The 22,678-nt window shown below is 48.5% G+C and overlaps 2 protein-coding genes across 2 annotated transcripts in view; both read right to left on the bottom strand.

The window, feature by feature from the left end:
• The window catches only part of LOC116987004, a 248,236-nt gene that overhangs the window by 147,217 nt on the left and 78,341 nt on the right, over positions 1-22,678 (bottom strand). The gene's annotated exons all lie outside the window — the stretch shown is intronic.
• The window catches only part of LOC116987005 (polymeric immunoglobulin receptor-like), a 99,152-nt gene that overhangs the window by 39,592 nt on the left and 36,882 nt on the right, over positions 1-22,678 (bottom strand). The window contains 2 exon segments of the mRNA XM_033042887.1: positions 5,266-5,586; positions 7,114-7,422. Of these exon segments, the coding sequence (XP_032898778.1) occupies positions 5,266-5,586; positions 7,114-7,422 (630 nt within the window).

Genomic DNA, 22,678 nt, shown 5'->3' with positions numbered 1-22,678 from the left:
GGTGGGGGCCTGGGTGCGGCGACGGTTGGCAGTCGTGGCGTAACGGTCCACAGAGCGGAGAATAGCCGCCCTGGCTTGGGTCCACGTCCTGCGGCAGCGACGAATGAAGGCCTGGACGGGCAGGAAACCTCTTTCTCCAGCGCCGGGAACAGTGGAGGCTGGAACCCGTAGGCACACTGGAAAGGGGAGAGCCCAGTGGCCGTGCTTGTCAGGGTGTACTCCACCCACAACAACTGCTGGGACCAGGAGGAGGGATGCTTGGACACCATACACCGCAGCGCCGTCTCCATCTCCTGATTCTTCTTTACAGTTCGGCCGTTGGACTGGGGATGAAATCCGGACGTCAGACTCACGGTGGCCCCCACAAGCGTGCATAACTCCCTCCAGAAAACAGAGGCAAACTGGGGTCCCCGGTCGGAGACCACAGCGACAGGGAGACCATGGAGCCTGAAGACGTGGAGTAACATGAGCTCGGCAGTTTGCTTGGCTGACGGAAGCTTGGGCAGGGGCATGAAGTGAGCCATCTTGCTAAATCTATCGACCACGGTCAGGACGGTGGTGTGACCACTGGATGGGGGCAGGCCGGTAACGAAGTCCAGGGAGATGTGGGACCATGGTCGATGGGGTACAGGCAGTGGAAGCAGATGACCCGCAGGAGCTTGGTGTGAGACCTTGTGCTGGTTGCAAACGGGACAGGCGTTGACAAACTCCCGAGTGTCCTCCTACGGCGATGCCCACCAGAACCTCCGTAGCACCATCTCCTTGGTCCGCTGAATGCCGGGATGACAGGTGAGTCGAGAGCTGTGGGCCCACTGAAGGACGTCGGACCGCAGGGCAGAAACCACAAACAGGCGATCAGGAGGGCATGCGCTGGGTCCCGGCCGGTTCTCCAATGCCGCCTTGACCTTCTCCTCCACTTCCCAGGTGAGGGAGGCAACCCTGTGCGAGGACGGGAGGATGGTCTTGGGGCCAGAGGCAGGCTCCTCCTTCGCCAAGAACTGTCGAGATAGAGCATCAGGCTTCACGTTGCGGGACCCAGGTCGGTAGGAGAGGGAGAAGTTGAAGCGGGTGAGGAAGAGAGACCAGCGGGCATGACGAGAGTTGAGCCTCTTGACTGACTTGAGGTATTCAAGGTTCATGGGGTCAGTCCAAACCAAGAAAGGCTGCTCGGTTCCCTCCAGCCAGTGACGCCATTCCTCCAACGCCAACTTAACCGCCAACAGTTCTCGGTTGCCAATGTCATAATTCCTCTCAGCAGGGGTCAGGCGTCGGGAGAAGAAGGCGCATGGATGGAGCTTCTGGTCCCCGGCAGCCCGCTGGGACAGAACAGCTGCCACCCCCACATCGGAGGCGTCCACCTCCACCACGAACTGTCTCTCTGAGTCTGGAACTTGGAGGATGGGGGCCGATGTAAACCGTGTCTTGAGTGTCTGAAAAGCTTCGTCGGTCGAGGCAGACCACCGGAACGGAACCTTGGAGGAGGTGAGTGCCGTGAGGGGTGCGACCACAGTACTGTAGCCACGGATGAACCGTCGGTAAAAATTGGCGAACCCCAGGAACCTTTGGAGCTGCTTGCGGGAGTCAGGAACAGTCCAGGTGGTGACAGCAGAGACCTTGGCGGGGTCCATCTTGATGTTCCCTTGGCCAACGATGTACTCTAGGAAGGAGATCGACGGGGAGTGAAACTCGCACTTCTCAGCTTTAACGAAGAGCGAGTTCTCCAGGAGCCGATGTAGAACTGCCTGGACGTGGTGTACGTGTTCCTCCTTGGTCCGTGAAAAGATGAGGATGTCATCAAGATAGACGAACACGTACTTGTTCAACATGTCTCTGAGAACGTCATTGACCAAAGTCTGGAAGACGGCCGGGGCGTTGGTGAGGCCAAAGGGCACCACCAGGTATTCATAATGTCCAGTGGGAGTGTTGAAGGCGGTCTTCCACTCGTCTCCCTCTTTGACGCGGACCAAGTGGTAGGCGTTGCGTAGATCCAACTTCGAAAAGATGGTGGCCCCCTCCAGGAGCTCGAAAGCAGAGGAGATGAGTGGGAGAGGGTAGCGATTCTTCACCGTGATGCCGTTGAGCCCCCGGTAATCTATGCAGGGACGCAGAGATTTGTCCTTCTTCTCCACGAGGAAGAACCCGGCCCCAGCAGGAGACGAGGAGGGACGGATGAGACCAGCAGCCAAGGAGTCGTTTATGTATTTCTCCATGGCGCATCTCTCAGGCGCGGACAGGGAGTAAAGGCGACCCCTAGGAGGAGCGGAACCAGGCAGGAGGTCTATGGCGCAGTCATAGGGCCGATGAGGAGGAAGGGAGGTGGCCCTAGACTTGCTAAAAAACCTCCCCAAAGTCATGGTACTCGGCTGGGACCCCCGTCAGATCTGGAGCAGAACTGGAGCAGGTGGCCGATTGAGGAGCTGAGGCTTGCTTCAGGCACACTTGGTGGCAGGAAGGGCTCCAACCCAAGATGACCCCCGTCCTCTAGTCGATGTTGGTGTTGTGTCGCCGAAGCCAAGGGTAACCCAGGATGAGGGGAAGACGGGGAGACTGCAGGATGTGGAACTGGATGGTCTCATGGTGATTACCAGACAGGAGCATGCGCACTGGGACCGTCTGATGAGAAACAGTCGCCAGGAGATGGCCGTCGAGGGCGTTGGCGGGAACAGGTTTAGGCAGGGGAACACAACTGATGCCTAGCTGGCGGGCTAGTTCCATGTCCATAAGATTAATGTCACAACCAGAGTCTATGAAGGTGGCGAGGGTGTGAGAACCATCAGACAACAGCAGACGGGCATGACAAAGAGGGCGTCGGGCAGAGGAAAGTTCAGAGGTTCGTCTCACCAGTAATTCCTCCGCTACTGGTGAGTCTGGCCTTTTACTGGACACTTGAAGATGTAATGACCCGCCAGGCCACAGTAGAGACAGAGGTTCCCCCGACGCCGACGTTCCTCGGGGATGAGACTGGTGCGACCCACCTGCATGGGTTCGGGTTGCTTCGACGGTTGCCCCGACGAGGGTAGTCCAGTCTCCGGAGGAAAACGAGCTTGGGTGGATAGCTGGCGGACCGCCTGTCCCCGTCGCCTCTCCCGACGTCTCGCCAGGATGCGTCGGTCCAGACGGGTCGTTAGCTCGATAAGCCCATCCAGAGAAGAAGGAAGGTCGTGGGACACCAACTCATCCTTGATATAGTCATTCAAGCCTAGCACGAAAGCGTCACACTGGGCCGGGGCGTTCCAATCACTCTGACGGGCCCTGGTGCGAAAGTCGATGGCGAAGTCAGCGACGCTCTGGTTCCCCTGGATCAACCCCAGCAGACCTCCCGCGGCGTCCGGACCCATCGAAACCTCACCGAACACCTTGCGAAGCTCCGCGGCGAAGGCCTGGAAAGAGGAGCAAGCCGGCGTGCGTCGCTCCCATTCAGCCGTTCCCCACAGCCGAGCTCTGCCAGTCAGGTGATTAATGGTAAACGCCACTCTCGCCGCTTCCTGGGCGAAGGTGTAGGGCGAAGAGAATGGAACAGTTCGTGATGAATGGGTTGCAGCCCTCCGGGTCTCCAGCGTAGCGCTCCGGGGTTCCCACCCGGGGCTCAGGTGATGTTCCTGGCGGACCGGGAGCTGGTGCTGTCGGAGCCGGAGGCGAAGCATGGGGTGTAGCCTGGGCGAGGGTGGTCGTCAGCTGTTGGACCTGGGTGGCTAATGCAACCAATGCTTGCTCTTGGTTTGACACAGCCTGTCGAACCTCGGAGGTGGAGGCAGTGAGCATAGCTTTGTGCTGCAGGAGCGTGTGCTCAATCCTCTCGAAGCGGTTTGACGGAGACGTTGTGTGCGCTGAGTCCATTGTTGGCCAGGTTGTACTGTAACGGGTATAGCTTGGACCCAATAACAGCACAGAATCAGGCAGGTATAGTTGGTAATTAACTTTATTACGATACTGTAACCCAGAGTAGTAACACAGGAATGGGTACACCGTACTCACACAGATGCTCAGGATTGAGCGCGGGTTCCGAAGAGGGGCAGGCAGGAGAATCCGCGTAGGCAGTCGGGAAATCGCTGGAGAGTCTTGCATGAATGCTGAGAACAATCTGGCACTATGTGAACGGTGAGGACAGTCTATATACCGGGTTAATTGGTGATCAGAGGCAACTGAGTGCAACAGGTGAGGAGAGTTGGGCTGATGAGAGGGGAGTGGCAGGCAGGTGAGGAGAAGGAGGGACTGGTGGAAAAGTACTGGGAGGTGAAGTGGATGAGAATGAGGTGAGGGAAAACTGTGACAGGGTGTAGGATGGTGTTAATGTGTGGGGATGGATCACTTGTCGGCGGGTCCTTGCTGGTCGGCGCGGACCCGGTGGGCCGAAGGGCTTGTTTCCGCGCTGTATCACTAAACTAAATACGAGTAGGTTTGTAGATTAATTGGCTTCTGTAAATTGTCCCTTAGTTTAGAATTGTTCCTAATTGTAGAATTTGTGTACCGGTGAAAGGCAGCTGCTTCCACGCTGGATGTCTAAACTAAACTGGGTAGATGGGATTTTTATTCCACACAAGAGAGGAATGAGGAAGCTATTGCAGGTGTGCAAAGCTATGTGGAACATAGATAGGGAACTTCGTGGGAAATCAGCACAGCAGATGTGCATAGACGTGGAGAACATAGCGTTGGGTTAAGCAGTAGAATATTTGGAGGATATCTGAGCAATAAATATTTTTAAACCGAGATGGTGAGGGCACTTGAATTGTCAAGTCTGAGAAGACTATGGATGAGGGGCTGGTAAAAAATGGGATAAGTATCGATGGTACTTAATGGTAACACAGTGGACCAAATCTGATAGAGTCTATGAGTTAACTGTGGTCACATTTACGGATAATTTCTGTTCCCTTCCCATGTTTGAGTGTCGGTCATGTGGAGATGATGGAAAGTGAAAGTGCTTAGTCTGTTGTCACTACAAACCTAGTTTACAGCTGTGTAAACATAAGAGGAAGTTCTAGCTGGGAAGCTGGCCTACAGCAGCACTGGGAAATCTATTTCTGGAGCCCAGCAACCAAGTATTGACAAATGGGCCATAATTCCATCATTTTAATCTTGATAAATTAATTAAATAATGTGCATGGATTTCAGGGTGTCGGGGGTTTGGGGAGAAGGCAGGCGAATGGGGTGAAGAGGGGAAGATAGATCAGCCATGATTGAATGGTCTATTTCAGCTCCTATCACGTGATTTTATGAACCACCCCACTTCCACTTTCCCTTCTTCTCCCCATTCCCTCCACTACTTACCAGTGCCGTTGATTTTTACTAGGAAACTACAGGGCACGTCACTGCTGGAGATGGACACGTTGACCATTTCACTGGATTTTGATCCACGTTGATTTGAGGCTGTGCAATAATATTGATGGTGCTGGTGTTTGAAGGATTGACAATGTAGATCCAGGGCATTGTTGTCTGAGATCTTTGAATCCCCAGATGGGGTATTTTCATACCAGCTGTAGCTAATGGGAAGCGATCCCCGGACCGACACACAGGACATTGTCACTGAGCCCCCGAGACAGGAAACATTGGATGGTGACAGAAATCCAAGCACAGGAACAGACACGGGTTCTGTGGGAAAGGAGCAACCAGTCAGACACTGAGTGAACATCTGAAAATCAAACACTCGCCAATATCCACCATCTCTGTATCTTAGCCAGAGCTGCCTGGTTGGAATCTGACCCATCCATCCACATAGAATCACAGTCATACAGCGTAGAAACAGGCCTTTCAGTCAAACCTGCCCGCACTGACCAACACGCCCAATCTGCACTAGTTCCACCTGCCCTTGCTTGGCCCTTAATCCTCTAAACTTATACTATTCATGTACCTGTCCTAATTATTCTTAAATGTTGTGATAGTACCTGCCATAACTACATCTGTCGGCTGTTCGTTTCATATACCTACCAACCTTTGTGTAAAAACGTTACTTCCCAGGTTCTTGTTAAATCATTCCCCCCTCATCTTAAAACTATGTCCTCTGGTTCTCGATTCCCCTACTCTGGGCAAAAGACTGCATTTACTCGATCTAGTCATCACATGATTTTGTAGCTGCCATAAGATCACCCTTCATCCTACTGCGCTCCAAGAAATAATGTCCTAGTCTGCTCCATTTTCTATTGACTATTGTCTATAACCCGTCCCTCGAAGTCAGGCCCTCAGGTCATCGCAACATCCTTGTAAATCTGCTCTGCATCCTATCCAACTTAACAGCATCTTTCCATAATCATGGTGATTAAAACTTACCACAAATCAGACAAATCATCAGACACATCTTGGATTCTCTTGTACATTTCAGGAATTACCAGCAGGAAAATGGAGCATCGTTTATGCAGCACTGTTAGATATTGAAAACAACAAGGATGCTGCCCATTTGTCTAATCAAAATCAAACTGTGTATGCTGGAGTGCAATTTTGAAGGGAATCGACAGGGACACTCCAGTACAGATGACGACAATGTCAGCTACTCAGATGCTACATTTCAAAGCGACAGCCAAATTGCCTGTCAGAAAGCTCCTTCTCCTCGCAATCCATTTACCAGATTTGTACATCTCTGTGGCTCTCCATCCTCCCCTCTGAAAGAACTACCATGTCAGCCACTGGACAAGTACACAGCAGCACCATCTCTATTTGTTTAATATTTCCAGTATCTGCAGTATTTGTAATCTGAAACTCTGCCACAATTCTACAATACCAATATTCAAACACCTCATTAGTGCAACAGTATCACTCTCAACAACTTTTTAATTTCCTTGTATACAATTGTTGATGGTGATACTGTTGCACTAATGAGGTGTGTGAATGGCGGTATTGTAGAATTGTGTGTAGGGAGCGAATTGGAAAGTGGAATAACATAGAACTAGTGTGACCGGTGATCACTAGTCGGTGTGTACTCGGTGGGCCGAAGGATCCGTTTCCATGTTGCATTTGTAAACTACAACTAAACATCCCGGTGAACCTTTTCTGTAACCTCTCCATACCTTCCACATCTTTTGTTTTATAAAGCGGCGACCAGAACTGTGCACCAGACTCCCACCTAACAAATGTTTTGTGCGGATGCCAAAGTGGAGACATAAGGTCACTCATTGAGAAACCTACCTTCAGATACTTGGAGATGTACTTTAAATGTTGGTTCGCCAGGTGCAGTAATTCCACATCTGTACCATCCTGTATCTCCAGAGTGAAGATCCTCCACAGTCACAGTAAATATTCCTCGTTCCGGGTTATCTGTGATTGACACTCTTCCGCTCTTCCCATTTGTTTCCACTACATGTGTACACTGGCGACTTGTCCCAGGGCACCAGTATTTTGTCTGTGAGCGGTACACTGCTGCATAGTGACAATCGATTGTGATCGCTCTTCCCACAACCCCTCTTACTTCGCTCTCAGCCCACAGTGCACCTGAAACTAAAGGAAAAATCTTTGATAAATTGAAGAGCAAAATTAGCCTTTCACAAACATACACATTATAGTATACAAGGGAGTCCGCCCAATCATTTTCTTAGCTGTGTTGAATTCCACCTAGATTGCGATGAGAGACAGATACTGTACACCGTCCCTCACCACCTGCACAGGTCGTTCCAAAGCGCCTCCCAGCCAATGTGGATGTTAATGTTGAAGAATGATGCATTAAACACGGAGCCTGTTGCAATTGGAAGGCGCTGTCTAGGGAGTCTTGGTGAGTTGCTGCAGTGCATCATGCAGATGGTGTAAACTGCTGCTGCTCTGCATCAGCGGGGGAGGTTGAGGATGGGGTGTCTATCAAGCGCGATTCTGGGTCATGACAGACCAAGCACAAGTGTTCAGCGAAACTGTAGCCTAGGCCAGTGCTTCTTAAACTGGTGAATGATTCACCCAAGGGTGAATGAGTTAACACTCACCTGTATTGTTGATTTCTGTCACATAACTGCACGTTACTTCTCCTTTGAAGACTTTCACGTTGAGTATTTCACTGGATTTTGTCCCATGATTATTTGAGGCTGTGCAGTAATATTGACGGTGTTGACCTCCGAGGATTTCACAACTCAGATCCAGTTGATTGCCAGACACGATCGTTAAAGAGCCATCCTCGTTCTTCTCAAACCATGTGTAATTGATGGGAAGGGTTCCACGGACAGATTCACACGACACTGACACTGAGCCTCCAAGACGTGAGGCATTTGCTGGTGACAGATATCTGAGCACAGGAGCAGACACGGGGTCTGTGGGAATGGAGCAAACATTCAGTCACCTGTATGAACAGTTCAAAACCAAACACATGCTAAATCTCAGCAGCCCTTTATCTCAGCCCGAACCGTCCGGTTGATATCTCACCGGCTCATCTACATCTCTGTGAGTGTGCGAAGCCCAGAAACTGAAGAAGGTTAGAGTTATAGAGAACCAAAAGATGCCCATCACAACAGCTCATTCATGCCGAACAACATGTCTTTCTAGGCCATTTCCATATGTCCACGTTTCTCCTTTATCACTCGCAATGATCCCAACCTACGCAACTGTCCAAAATGTATTTTAAATGCTGTTATTCCAACTGCCTCAACAACTTCCTCTGGCAGCAGGTTCCATATAAATATCACCCAATGTGTGGACAAAGGTCACTCATTGAGAAACCTACCTTCAGATACTTTTAGATGTACTTTAAATGTTGGTTCACCAGGTGTAGTAATTCCACATCTGTACCATCCTGTATCTCCAGAGTGAAGATCCTCCACAGTCACAGTAAATATTCCTTGTGCCAGGTTATCTGTGATTGACACTCTTCCGCTCTGTCCATGTTTCCCATTTGTTTCCACTACATGTGTACACTGGGGACTTGTCTCACGGCACCAGTATTTTGTGTGTGAGCGGTACACTGCTGCATAGTGACAATCGATTGTGATCGCTCTTCCCACAATCCCTCTTACTTCGCTCTCCGTCCACAGTGCACCTGAAACTGAAGGTAAAATCTTTCATAAATTGAAGAGCAATATTAGCCTTTCACAAACATATACATTATAGTATACATCAATGTGTACAGGGGAGTCTGCCCAATCATTTTCTTAACTGTTGATTTCCACCTAGATTGCGATGAGAGACAGATACTGTACACTGTCCCTCACCACCTGCACAGGTCGTTCCAAAGCGCTTCCAAGCCAATGTGGGTGTGAATGGTGAAGAATGATGCATTGAATACTGAGCCTGTTGCAATTGGAATGCGCTGTCTAGGGAGTCTTGGTGAGTTGCTGCAGTGCATCGTGCAGATGGTGCAAACTGCTGCTGCTCTGCATCAGCGGGGGAGGTTGAGGATGGAGTGTCTACCAAGTGCGATTCTGGGTCATGACAAACCAAGCACAAGTGTTCAGCGAAACTGTGGGCTAGGTCAGTGCTTCTTAAACTGATGAATGGTTCACCCAAGTGTGAATGAAATTTTGTGATAAAGACTCAAGGGTGAATGACACTGAAATAGTTTAAGATGCACTGGCCTTGGCTGCACTTGGTCTCGCTGATGTAAACCATTCACACTCTCTTCTGGACTGTGAGCGTCTCCACACCTACCGGGAGTTTCATTCCAAAATTCTCTTTGACAAATGTAAGGGTTATACCTGATGGAGTGACGGCCAAGTAGAATCCACCTAAATTTTGTGAGATTACTGGAATTCCAGTGACTCTCACAAATTAACAGAGTTAAAATCATGAACATGATCATGAAATTCTTCATCCTTGGTTTTAAATGATGATGGATCCAAACAGAATGCATTTGGTGCTTTCTCTGTCTCAAAGTTACTGTGAGATCTTTAACGGCAGCCAGAAAATCATTTTTAAGGCAGAAGGCAGACATTTGATGGAATGCTCTCAACCCGTTGTGATAAGTGCAGGTCTCTATCTCCTTTTGAAGCTCAACACCTCCCAGGTGAAAGCAACAGGCAATTATTTGCCAGTCCCCCAAACAAACTCCCGCATTTTGCACCATGAGCCCACGGTGGCTGCAATGATGCCGCTTTAAAATACCTAGAAACCCACGAACATCACCACAAGGTGAAAAGCAGCAGCTACAAGAACACGAGAGGAATTATGAAACAGTATTCCTACGGGAAAATAACACTCACCCGTATTGTTGATTTCTGTCACATAACTGCACGTTCCTGCTCCTTTGAAGACTATCACGTTGAGTATTTCACTGGGTTTTGTCCCACGATTATTTGAGGCTGTGCAGTAATATTGACGGTGTTGACCTCCTAGGCTTTCACAACTCAGGTCCAGTTGATTGACATACAAGATCGTTGAACACCCATCCTCGTTCTTCTCAAACCATGTGTAATAAATGGGAAGGGATCCACGGACAGACTCACACGACACTGACACTGAGCCTCCGAGACGTGAGGCATTTGCTGGTGACAGATATCTGAGCACAGGAGCAGACACGGATTCTGTGGGAATGGAGCAAACATTCAGTCACCTGTATGAACAGTTAAAAACCAAACACATTCTAAATCTCAGCAGCCCTTTATCTCAGCCCGAATCGTCCGGTTGATATCTCACCGGCTCATATACATCTCTGTGAGTGTGCGAAGCCCAGAAACCCAAGAAGGTTAGAGTTATGGAGAACTGAAAGATGCCCATCACAACAGCTCATTCATGCCGACCAACATGTATTTCTAGTCCGTAGCCATATGTCCACGTTTCTCCCTTATCACTCGCAATGATCCCATTCTACGCAAATGTCCAAAATGTCCTTTAAATGCTGTTATTCTGACTGCCTCAATAACTTCCTCTGGCATCAGGTTCCATATACATATCACCCAATGTGTGGACAATGTTGTCCCTCAGAACAGAAGTTGGGATGTTATGTTTCCGTTGTACATATGTTGTTGAGGTCGAACTTGGGCGAATTGTGTTCAGCTTCAGCCACTCACCTGTACGAAACATGCCATTACGGTCAATGGCACCTTACTATTCCCCCCTCTTTAAATAGTTCCCATTACCTCTGTCCTTCACTTCCTCATACCACACATTGTGGGAAAATGAACATGCTTCTCGTGATTGATACATCTCTATAGGTTCCTCGCTCAATCATTCCCACACCAAGGAAACAAGTCAGAGTTTGTCCAATCGCTCCCTGCGTCAATCACACCCTGTCCAGGCAGTGTCTCCTAAAACCTTTCTGCACGATGTCCACCTCAACGGCAATTTTCTTGGAGCTGAGGGACTAAAGCTGAACACAATTCCCAAAGTGTTGACTCAACATCGATACGTCTGAAGGATATTATCTCAAATTTTGTTCTGAATGTTCTCACTGATGAAGACCAGCGTTCCAAAAACCCTATTCAATGCCTTGGAATTCAAAGGCGAAAACAAATTACGATCCATTTAAGATAGACGCAAAATGCTGGAGTAACTCAGCGGAGCAGGCAGCACCTCTCGAGAGAAGTAATGGGTGAAGTATCGGGTCAAGACCATTCTTCAGCCTGAGAGTCATGTTCAGGATGACAGATGAGAAATGGAAGAGTAAGGAGTGAAAACGGGTGATCAAAGTTGACAACGTTAAAATAATATGTAGAATGGATCATTGTCAGATGAAGGGAAGGTGACAACGAGGCATACAATCAGTAAAATATAATCAGGAGGACAGTGAAACTAAATGGAGAACCAGGGCGGGATGGAGACAAGATACAAGATACAAGATACATGCATTTGTCACATGTGCCAGTGGGCACAGTGAAATGTGATCACCATACATCCATACAATAAAATAAAGAACACAACACACGATAGAGTTCAACATAAAACATCCCGACACAGCAGAATCAAAAGTTTCCCACTGTGAGGGAAGGCACCAGTCAGTCATCTTCCTCTCATGTTCACCCGTGGTCGGGGCCTCCGGAGCCCTCCACAGTCGCCGCTACGCTCAGGCCCAATCGCCGGGATGTTGGAACTCCGACGTCGGAACGGGAGGCCAACCTCAGCGGCTTCGACCTCCAAAACGGCCGCATCCCACCGGAGTGGGCAGCTCCCGACGTGGCCAGGCCACGCCGTGCAGAGATTCACGCTGGCGGCCCTGGCAAAGGGCCCAAGGACTCCGCAATGTCTGTCAGCGCCCCCCGCACGGGAGCTCCGCATACCACAGCCCCGCGATGTTGGAGCAGCGGGCCCAACGCTCCGGAGATTCAAACAGCGATCCAGGTAGGCATCGCCCGCTCCGCGGTGAATCCAGCGCCGTGCCACCACTGCCGAAGCTCTGGTCCAGTCCCCGGTCTTCGACAGGAAAGGCCGCTCCGATCCAGTAGTAGGCAGTGAGGGGGGGGGGGGGGGGGGGGGGGGGGGGGGGGGGGGGCGAGGACGCGACACGGACAGGATTGGATCTAGATGAAGAGAGGCACTCAGCTATTCCACTTGTGAGGCCCCTCCCAATCACCCACCCCCACCACTGGAGGATGATGGTCCACCAGATTGACAGCAATTTGCAGCTGGAGCGTGGCCAATGAGATAAGGGGCTGGAAAGCTGTGCTTTATTTATTTATTTGTTTATTGCCAGTGCTAGTGTCGAGTTATTGGCTTAAAACGCTATTATTCTGAAATGGAGGGCAAGGGAAATTACTGGTGTTGTTTAGAGACTTCAATGCTTTGTGGCAACATATGTAAGAAAGGCCTATGACAGTGTCAAAAATATTATACACCTTGCAGGTCTCTCACTTAATTTTTTTTCTCTGTTGTCAGCCAGGCAACATCAGTCGGAATTGTGCGCAATGAAGCATTCACATATTATTTCTGCTTCAATAAAAGTCACAAACTATACATATTCACCAATCAAGACATGATATATACCACAATGACATGCAGCAAAATTATAATACAGTATCACAACTCTATTTACACATTGCAATGAATGCAATTTCTATTATTTCTTTCCACTTCCAAATAAACATGTGGTTGGATTATTCAGTGTATGAGCAACCTAGGCGAGACCAAGTGCAGGCTTGGCGATCGCTTCGCACAACACCTCCTCTCAGTTCGCAATAACCAACTTGATCTCCCGGTGGTACAACACTACTACTTCCCTTCCCATTCCGAATCCGACTGTTCAGTCCTGGGCCTCCTCCATGCTCAGAGTTGGAGGAGCAGCACCTCATATTTGCTTGGGTAGTTTACACCCCAGCAGTATGAACATTGGCTTCTCTAATTTCAGGTAGTCCTTGCTTTCTCCCTCCTTCCCCTCCCATTCCCAGCTCTCCCACAGCCTACTGTCTCTGCCTCTTCCTTTCTTTTTCGTGCACCCCCCCCCCCCCGACTGGTCACATCTTCCCATCCACTCCCCTGTTGACTTTCCGCGGAGACCACTCCCTCCGCAACTCCCTGGTCAATTCAGTCCCTTCCCACCTAAACCATCCCCTCTCCCGGCACTTTCCCTTGCAACCGCAGGAAATTCTACACTTGTCTCTTAACTCCCCCCTTGACTCCATTCAATGACCCAAGCAGTCTTTCCAGGTGTGGCAGAGGTTCACCTGCACCTCCTCCAACCTCATCTATTGCATCCACTGCTCTAGGTGTCAGCTGCTCTACATCAAGCGTAGGCTTGGCGATCGCTTCGCCCAACACCTCTGCGCGGTTCGCAAAAACCAACCTGATCTTCCGGTGACTCAGCACTTCAACTTCCCCTCCCATTCCGAATCCGACCTTTCTGTCCTTGGCCTCTTCCAGGGCCAGAGTGAGACCCACTGTAAATTGGAGGAGCAGCACCTCATATTTCGCTCGGGCAGTTTACACTCCAGCGGTATGAATATTGACTTCGTCAATTTCAGGTAATCCCTACTTTCTCCTCCCCTTCCCAGTTCTCTATCAGCCCACTGTCTCCGCCTCTTCCTTTCTTCTTCCCATCCTCCCCACCCTCACATCAGTCTGAAGAAGGGTCTCGACCCGAAACGTCGCCTATTTCCTTCGCTCCATAGATGCTGCCTCACCCGCTGAGTTTCTCCAGCATTTTTGTCTACCCATTCACACAGGTTCTGTTATCCCACTTCCCTCTCCCACTCCCTACACATTAGGGGCAATTTTACAGAGACAGTTAACCTACAAAGCCAATTCGTCTTTGGGATGTGGGAGGAAACCCACACGCTTGCAGGGAGAATGTGCACATTCAACACAGACAGTGCCCGAAGACAGGATCGAACACAGATCTCTGGCATGTGAGGCAGCAAGTCTACCAGCTGCTAATAGCCATTATATTTTTTTTTCTAACACACAAAAAAAAATACGTTGATAACTTTGGTTACTAAAAAAATGAAAATGTTCAGTTTTAAATCTCCAAGTGACACAATGTACCCCTTTACCGCTACTGTATGTTTTAATTAAGTTCAAGACTATGGGGCAGCACATTGGCCATAAAGTTGCTGCCTAAAAGTGCCAGAGACCCGGAACTGATCCTGAATATGGGTGCTGTCTGTATAGTTTGCTCCTTTACCCTTTCATCGCATGGGTTTACTCCGGTTGCTCTTGTTTCCTTCCACATTCCAGAGGTGTGCAGGAAACTATTTCAGACCCAACCCAAAACGTAATATTTTCCTTTTGTCCAGAGATTCTGTCTGACCTGTTGAGTTACTCCAGCTTTTGTGTCTATCTTCAGTTTAAACCAGCATCTGCAGTTCCTTCCTGCACACACGATACTATATGATAGAACTTTATTAATCCCAGGAGGGAAATTGTGTGTGTGTGTGTGTGTGTGTGGGTATATATATTATGCACACACACACACACACACACACACACACACACACACACACACACACACACACACACACACACACACACACACACACACACACACACACACACACACACACACACACACACACTCACACACTCACACACACACACATGTATATATATTTATATAGTTATATATTCATATATAAATATACACCGTTTTGTTTTCTCGTTTATAACATTGTTTACAGAGTACTATGTTTACATATTCTGTTGTGTAAGGTTTTCATTGTTCTAACTGGGACGTGCGAGAATAAAACACTCTTGACTCTTGACTTACTCCGCTAATGTGTGGGAAAAATACTAGTGTACGGGTGATCGATGGTCGGCGTGGACTCGGTGGGCTGAATGGCCTGTTTCCACGCTGTATCCTTAAATTAAACTAAAGACACTAAAACCAGAGGGAGTCTAAAGAAGGGTCTCTACCCGAAACGTCACCCAATTTCTTCTATTCAGTGTTGCTGGCTGTTCCATGGACAATTATAGCATGGAATAGTCTTCACCCTACCATAGTTACCCAACCAGACGCAACAAAATTTAAGGTACCTCTTTTTCCCCAAGAACCCTTTTTTGCTTAAGTCCAAGTCAAGAGTCAAGAGAGTTTTATTGTCATGTGTCCCAGATAGGGCAATTAAATTCTTGCTTGCTGCAGCACAACAGAATATGTAAACATAATACAGAACAGGAGATAAAAGTTCAGTGTGTCTATAAAAAAATGGAAATGGAAAGAATACTTAGAGATAATATATATAAGCATCTGGATAAACAGGGTCTGATTAGGAACAGTCAACATGGATTTGTGCCTGGAAGGTCATGTTTAACTAATCTTCTTGAATTTTTTGAAGATGTTACTCGGGAAATTGATGAGGGTAAAGCAGTGGATGTTGTGTATATGGACTTCAGTAAGGCATTTGACAAGGTTCCTCATGGAAGGTTGGTTAAGAAGGTTCAATGGTTGGGTATTAATGGTGGAGTAGCAAGATGGATTCAACAGTGGCTGAATGGGAGATGCCAGAGAGTAATGGTGGATGGTTGTTTGTCAGGATGGAGGCCAGTGACGAGTGGGGTGCCACAGGGATCTGTGTTGGGTCCACTGTTGTTTGTCATGTACATCAATGATCTGGACGATGGTGTGGTAAATTGGATTAGTAAGTATGCAGATGATACTAAGATAGGTGGGGTTGCGGGTAATGAAGTAGAGTTTCAAAGTCTACAGAGAGATTTATGCCAGTTGGAAGAGTGGGCTGAAAGATGGCAGATGGAGTTTAATGCTGATAAGTGTGAGGTGCTACATCTTGGCAGGACAAATCAAAATAGGACGTACATGGTAAATGGTAGGGAATTGAAGAATGCAGGTGAACAGAGGGATCTGGGAATAACTGTGCACAGTTCCCTGAAAGTGGAATCTCATGTAGATAGGGTGGTAAAGAAAGCTTTTGGTGTGCTGGCCTTTATAAATCAGAGCATTGAGTATAGAAGTTGGGATGTAATGTTAAAATTGTACAAGGCATTGGTGAGGCCAATTCTGGAGTATGGTGTACAATTTTGGTCGCCTAATTATAGGAAGGATGTCAACAAAATAGAGAGAGTACAGAGGAGATTTACTAGAATGTTGCCTGGATTTCAGCAACTAAGTTACAGAGAAAGGTTGAACACGTTAGGGCTTTATTCTTTGGAGCGCAGAAGGTTAAGGGGGGACTTGATAGAGGTTTTTAAAATGATGAGAGGGATAGACAGAGTTGACGTGGAAAAGGTTTTCCCACTGAGAGTAGGGAAGATTCAAACAAGGGGACATGACTTGAGAATTAAGGGACTGAAGTTTAGGGGTAACATGAGGGGGAACTTCTTTACTCAGAGAGTGGTAGCTGTGTGGAATGAGCTTCCAGTGAAGGTGGTGGAGGCAGGTTCGTTTTTATCATTTAAAAATAAATTGGATAGTTATATGGATGGGAAAGGAATGGAGGGTTATGGTCTGAGCGCAGGTATATGGGACTAGGGGAGATTATGTGTTCGGCACGGACTAGAAGGGTCGAGATGGCCTGTTTCCGTGCTGTAATTGTTATATGGTTATATGGTTATATGGTTATATATACCATAGACCATATATTTATACACAATAAATAAACATATAAAATACAATAGGCTTTTATTGTTCAGCCCTCCACCACCTCCAGTTTAAATTCCATTTAGAATATTTATGGAGGACCAAGAAACCAGAAGCAAGAGTTACTCCAGAGAGTTACTCCAGATCCAGGCTCAGGGAGAGATTCTGCGTTGGTTTTCAGCGGTCGCGGCAAGGCGGCGACCGGACAGCACTGGCGGCCAGATCTCCCACAATTCAAAGCGAGGGAGAAAGTGCCCAGCGTCGACCAGTTGCCGTGGTAGTGCGCATGCGCAGGGCGGCCGATGATGTGCTGGCTGTGGTTGTGCGCATGTGCAGGGGGAGGACGTGCTGGCCGCAGCAGTGCGCATGTGCAAGGCGGCCTGCCGTGCCGGCGATTGACGGAGATTGACAGGCAGGGAGAGAGATATAGAGAGGGAGGCCCGCCCAGAGTTGAACGGCAGGTGTCCTGCCTTGGCCGGAGGACCCCTAGATTTCGAGCTACGTCTATGAAGCCTAGTGGTAAATCCGGTGGCGAGCCCCCCCTGGATGTCGAGGCCTTAAGCTGAAGCTTATCAAGTTTATATGTAAATCGTGCCCTGGCACCAGGTATAGACCGCACGGTGCTGCAGCGGTAGAGTTGCTGCCGGACAGCGCCAGAGACCATGATTCGATCCTTAACATGGATGCTGTCTGTACGGAATCTGTACCTCCTCCTGTGACCACTTGGGCTTTCTGCAAGTGTTCCAGTTTCCCCCTACATTCCAAAGTCGTGACATTGGCTTCTGTAAATTGTAACTATGGAACTAGTGTGCTTATGATTACCGGCCATTGGGTACTCAGTGGGCCGAAGAGCTTGTTTCTACGCTGTATCCATAAACTAATCTAAAGGGTGCAATTTCACGTGAGATGAGTATTGCTTGTGATGAAGTATTACAGTTATAGGGAGAGGTTGGCTAGGGGTTTTATAAAAGTCCATGCAGGACAGGTGAGGAAGGGGGAACCTATTACAGGTGTTCAAAACTGTGGCAGCATAGATCGGGCATTTATGGAACATTTTGCACGGCAAATATGTGTAAAAGTGGATAACATGTGGTTACGTTGAGGAGCAGGATGTTTCAAGGGTATCAAGAAATTTTATTAAACCTAGAAGGTGGAGGTACCTGAATTGCCACAATGGACGAGGTGCTGTTAAATGGGATCAGTATCGATGGTACTCAATGGTCACAATTAACACAGTGGAACAAATCTGATACCGTCGTCAAGGAGTTATCTGTGGCCACATTTACTGCTGATATTCGTTCCCTTATCGTTTCTGAGTGTGGATTATGTATCGATGGTACTGAACAACAGTGGACGGAATCTGATGCCGTCGTCAAGGATTTGTCAAGGAGTAATTTACTGATAATTTCTGATCCCTTCCCATATTTGAGTGACGATCGTGTGGAGATGAAGGCGGGAAAGTGAAAGTGCTTGGACTGATGTCACGGCAAACCTGTTTAAAGCTGTGTAAACATAAGAGGACGTTCTAGCCCGGAAGCTGGTCTACACCAGCACTGGGAACTCTATTTCTGGAGCCCAGCTACCAAGTATTGATAAATGGGCCATAATTCCACCATTTTACTCTTCATAAGTTAATTAAATAACGTGCATGGATTTCAGGGTGTCGGGGGTTATGGGGAGAAGGCAGGAGAATGGGGTGAAGGGAAGATATATCAGCCTTGATTGAATGTCTATTTCTGCTGCTATCTTATGAACCACCCCACCCCCACTTCCCCTTCTTCTCCTCATTCCCTCCACGACTTACCAGTGCCGTTGATTTTCACTAGGAAACTACAGAGCACGTCACTGCTGGAGATGGACACGTTGACCATTTCACTGGATTTTGATCCACGTTGATTTGAGGCTGTGCAATAATATTGATGGTGCTGGTGTTTGAAGGATTGACAATGTAGATCCAGGGCATTGTTGTCTGAGATCTTTGTATCCACAGATGGGGTATTTTCATACCAGGTGTAGCTAATGGGAAGGGATCCCAGCATCGACTCACAGGACACTGTCAATGACCCACCGAGACAGGAGAAATTGGCTGGTGACAGAAATCCAAGCACAGGAGCAGACACGGGTTCTATGGGAAAGGAACAAACAGTCAGACACTGGGTGAACATCTGAAAATCAAACACTCGCCAATAACCACCATCTCTGTATCTTAGCCACAGCCGCCTGGTTGGAATCTGATCCATCCATCTACAGAGTCATAGAATGATACAGCATAGAAACCGGCCCTTCGGCTTCAGATGTTCATATGGTGTTGAGGTCGAACTTGGGCGAATTATATTCAGCTTCAGCCACTCATCTGCACGAAACATCCCATTACGGCCAATGACACTTTACTATCCCCCCTCTTTAAACAATACACATTACCTCTGTCCTCCACTTCCTTATCCCACACATCGTGGGAAAATGAACATGCTTCTCGTGATTGATACATTTCTATAAGTTCCTCGCTCAATCATTTCCACACCAAGGAATGAAGCCTGAGTTTGTCCAATCGCTCCCTGCGTCAATCACATCCTGTCCAGGCAGCGTCGCCCTAAAACCTTTCTGCACGCTGTCCACCTCAACGGCACTTTTCTTGGATCTGAGGGGCTAAAGCTGAACACAATTCCCAAAGTGTGGACTCAACATCTGCACGTCTGAAGCATATTATCTCAAATGATATTCTGAATGTTCTCACTGATGAAGACCAGCGTGCCAAAGACTCTATTCAATACCTCGGAATTCAAAGGAGCAAACTAATTACGATCCCTTTATGATAGACACCAAAGGGAGGACTATCTCAGCGGAGCAGGCCGCATCTCTCGAGAGAAGGAATGGGTGAAGTATCCGGTCGAGACCCTTCTTCAGCCTGAGAGTCGTGTTGAGGGTGACAGAAGAGAAATGGTCGAGTATGGAGTGTAAACAAGTGATCAAAGGTGACAATGTTATAGGGAAATGTAGAATGGATCATGGTCATGTGAAGGGAAGGTGACAACGAGGCATACAATCAGTAAAATATAATCAGGAGGACAGTGAAACTAAATGGAGAACTAGGATGGGGGCGGAATCGAGACAGGAGTAAAGCAAGGGTTACTTGAAGTTTGAGAAGTCAATATTTAAACCGCTGGGTTGTAAGCTGCCCAAGCGAAATGTGAGGTGCTGTTGCTCCAATTTGCGTTTGGCCTCACTCCGACAGTGGAGGAGGTCCGGAACAGAAAGGTCAGTTTGGGAATGGGAGGGGGAGTTTAGCAATCGGTAGCGTAGGCCGAGGCAGACTGAGCGGAGTTGTTCAGCGCAACGATCGCCGAGTCTGCGCCTGGTCTCCCATCTACTATATCCGCTTGTTAACAACTGGAACAGCGGATGGAGTAGATGAGGTTAGTGGAGATGCGAGTGAACCTCTGCCTCACCCGAAAAGACTGTTGGAGTCCTTGGACGGAGTGGACGGAGGAGGTATAGGGACAAATGTTGCATCTGCTGCAGTTGTAGGGGAAGGTACCTGGGGACGGGGTGGTTTGGGTGGGAAAGGACGAGTTGACGAGGGAGTTGCGGAGGGAACGGTCTCTTCGGTAAGCAGAAAGCGGTGGAGATGGGAAGATGTGGCTCATGGTGGGATCGCGATGGTAGTGGCGATAATTTCGGAGGATTATGTGCTGTGTGCGACGGCTGATGGGGCGAAAGATGAGTTTATTCTCCTTACCACCAGGGAAATGTCCGGGTGGAGAGGCTGGCTGGCTGCCGGGCTATGAGTGGACAGTGGCTGCTGGGGGTGGGGGCGCATTGACGGGGCAGAGGGAGAGAGAGAGAGCGCGCACGGTGGGGAGGAAGTGACTGATCCCTGAGGTGGGGGCGGGGAGCGGGCTGGTCTTCCCCGGGAGGATTGAACGCAGTCTGTTGAGCTCTGGGGATTGATTCCCTGTTTAATATTTCCGGGTATTCGGACCGCGAGCCACACTTGTTTCTCACTGATCTGTACCTGTCGGTTTATTTGTTTGAGTGGGAATGCAAACCTCTGACAGGGTGACTTTTTCCACAGTTCAGAGACAGGAAAATGTGCCGAGCATCCCACTTGAAGTGACACTTCCCGGAGAAAACCTGGATCAGGCATTTCAGTGGAGACTTCAAGTCAATCGCTGCGAAACGTACCGTCAGATACTTGGAGATGTACGTTAAAAAATGGATCCGTGCCATCTTTATAAATTCCACATCTGTACCATCCTGTATCTCCAGACTGAAGATCCTCCACAGTCACAGTAAATATTCCTCCTGCCGGGTTATCTGTGATTGACATTCTTCCACTCCGTCCGTGTTGTCCATTTGTATCCACTAAAACTATACATTGGATAGTCCACCCATTGCACCAGTATTTTGTGTATGAGCGGTAATATGCTTCATAGTGACAATCGATTGTGATCGCTCTTCCCACAACTCCTCTTACATACCTCTCTCCCCACACTGCACCTGAAACTGAGGAGAGAAACTTTCAGATGGAGAGCAAATGAATTGTTTAATGGAAATAGATACATTTTGAAGATTACATGAAAGAAAACTTAAAACGTTCCATGATGTGTCATATTGCTTCACGGCCAATGTCTCCGGTCTGAAGTGCAGGCAGTGCTGTTATTGTACCAGTTGTGTCAGTGTTCTGTCCCCGGATCAGTACAATTACGGTTCACTTCCCACTCCAGATCCCCGAACAGAAACTGGGCTGGGATCGCAGTGCGGTACTGAGGGAGCGCGGCTGTGTTGCAGGAGCTGCCTTTCAACAATCCCAGGCGGTGCCCGGCATCTCACCCCACAGAAAGACCCCACTTTGCTATTTCATTGGCGGTGCCGCCGGCTGCGCTGCCAACATTCATCTCTCAACCGACACTGGGTCGGACCCGTGTTTAGACATTCACCGCCTTTACAACGCCCTGACTGAGGACAGAGGACGGACGGGTTACAATAAAGCGGGTCCCTTACTGGAGAGCTTTACTAGCGTGAAAACGCACACCGCAAGATTCAGGGACAGTTTCATCCCAGCTGTTATCAGGCATCTCAATCATCCTACCACAAACAGAGAGCGGTGCTGAACTCCCATCTACCCCTCTGATGACCCTCGGACTACCCTTGATCGGACTTTGCTGGCTTTACCTTACACTAAACGTTATTTCCTTTTCATGTATCTATGCACTGTAAGAAGATCGATAATAATCACGGATTGTCTTTCTGCTGACTGAGTAGCTCGCAACAAAAACACTGTACCTCGGTACACGTGACAATAAACTAAACTGAATTTGGAACCCGCTGATCATCTGGGACAGGTTCTATTCCCAATGACCCCGGCTCGCCTTGGACCTTTCTGCACGACTGTGCCGCGGACGGGAGAGAGGATGGAGAGCGATTTGGGAGTGGGTGGATAGAGCGAGGATCGTGGTTCAGTTTTAGACTCCGGGGAATTGTTCGGTTTACGACAGAGCTGAGTTGGACAAATGCAGGGAATATTTGAACTGAGACAATGAGTCCACCTCTTGTAAACACATTTTAAAAGTGTAGAATTAACTTCCTGTTGATGTTGGAACCTCTGTTCTTCGGCCCCGGTGTCTTGGAGTATCTGCTCCAAATTTATCCGCTATTTTATGCCTTTCATCAATACTCGAACAAAGTCTATATATTCAAATGTGAATTCAGATCCATCACCACAATGCACTGATTTCCATCTGCCCCATTACATGTCTACACACACTTAACCATCTCTGCTGTGGAAAAAGTGCACGGGACACTAACTAACATTTATCATTGGAATAT

This window comes from Amblyraja radiata, chromosome 24 (assembly GCF_010909765.2).
Source record: "Amblyraja radiata isolate CabotCenter1 chromosome 24, sAmbRad1.1.pri, whole genome shotgun sequence".
NCBI classification, from domain to species: domain Eukaryota; kingdom Metazoa; phylum Chordata; class Chondrichthyes; order Rajiformes; family Rajidae; genus Amblyraja; species Amblyraja radiata.
The sequence above is the reverse complement of the archived record's forward strand: the minus strand, read 5'-3'. Positions and strand labels throughout refer to the sequence as shown.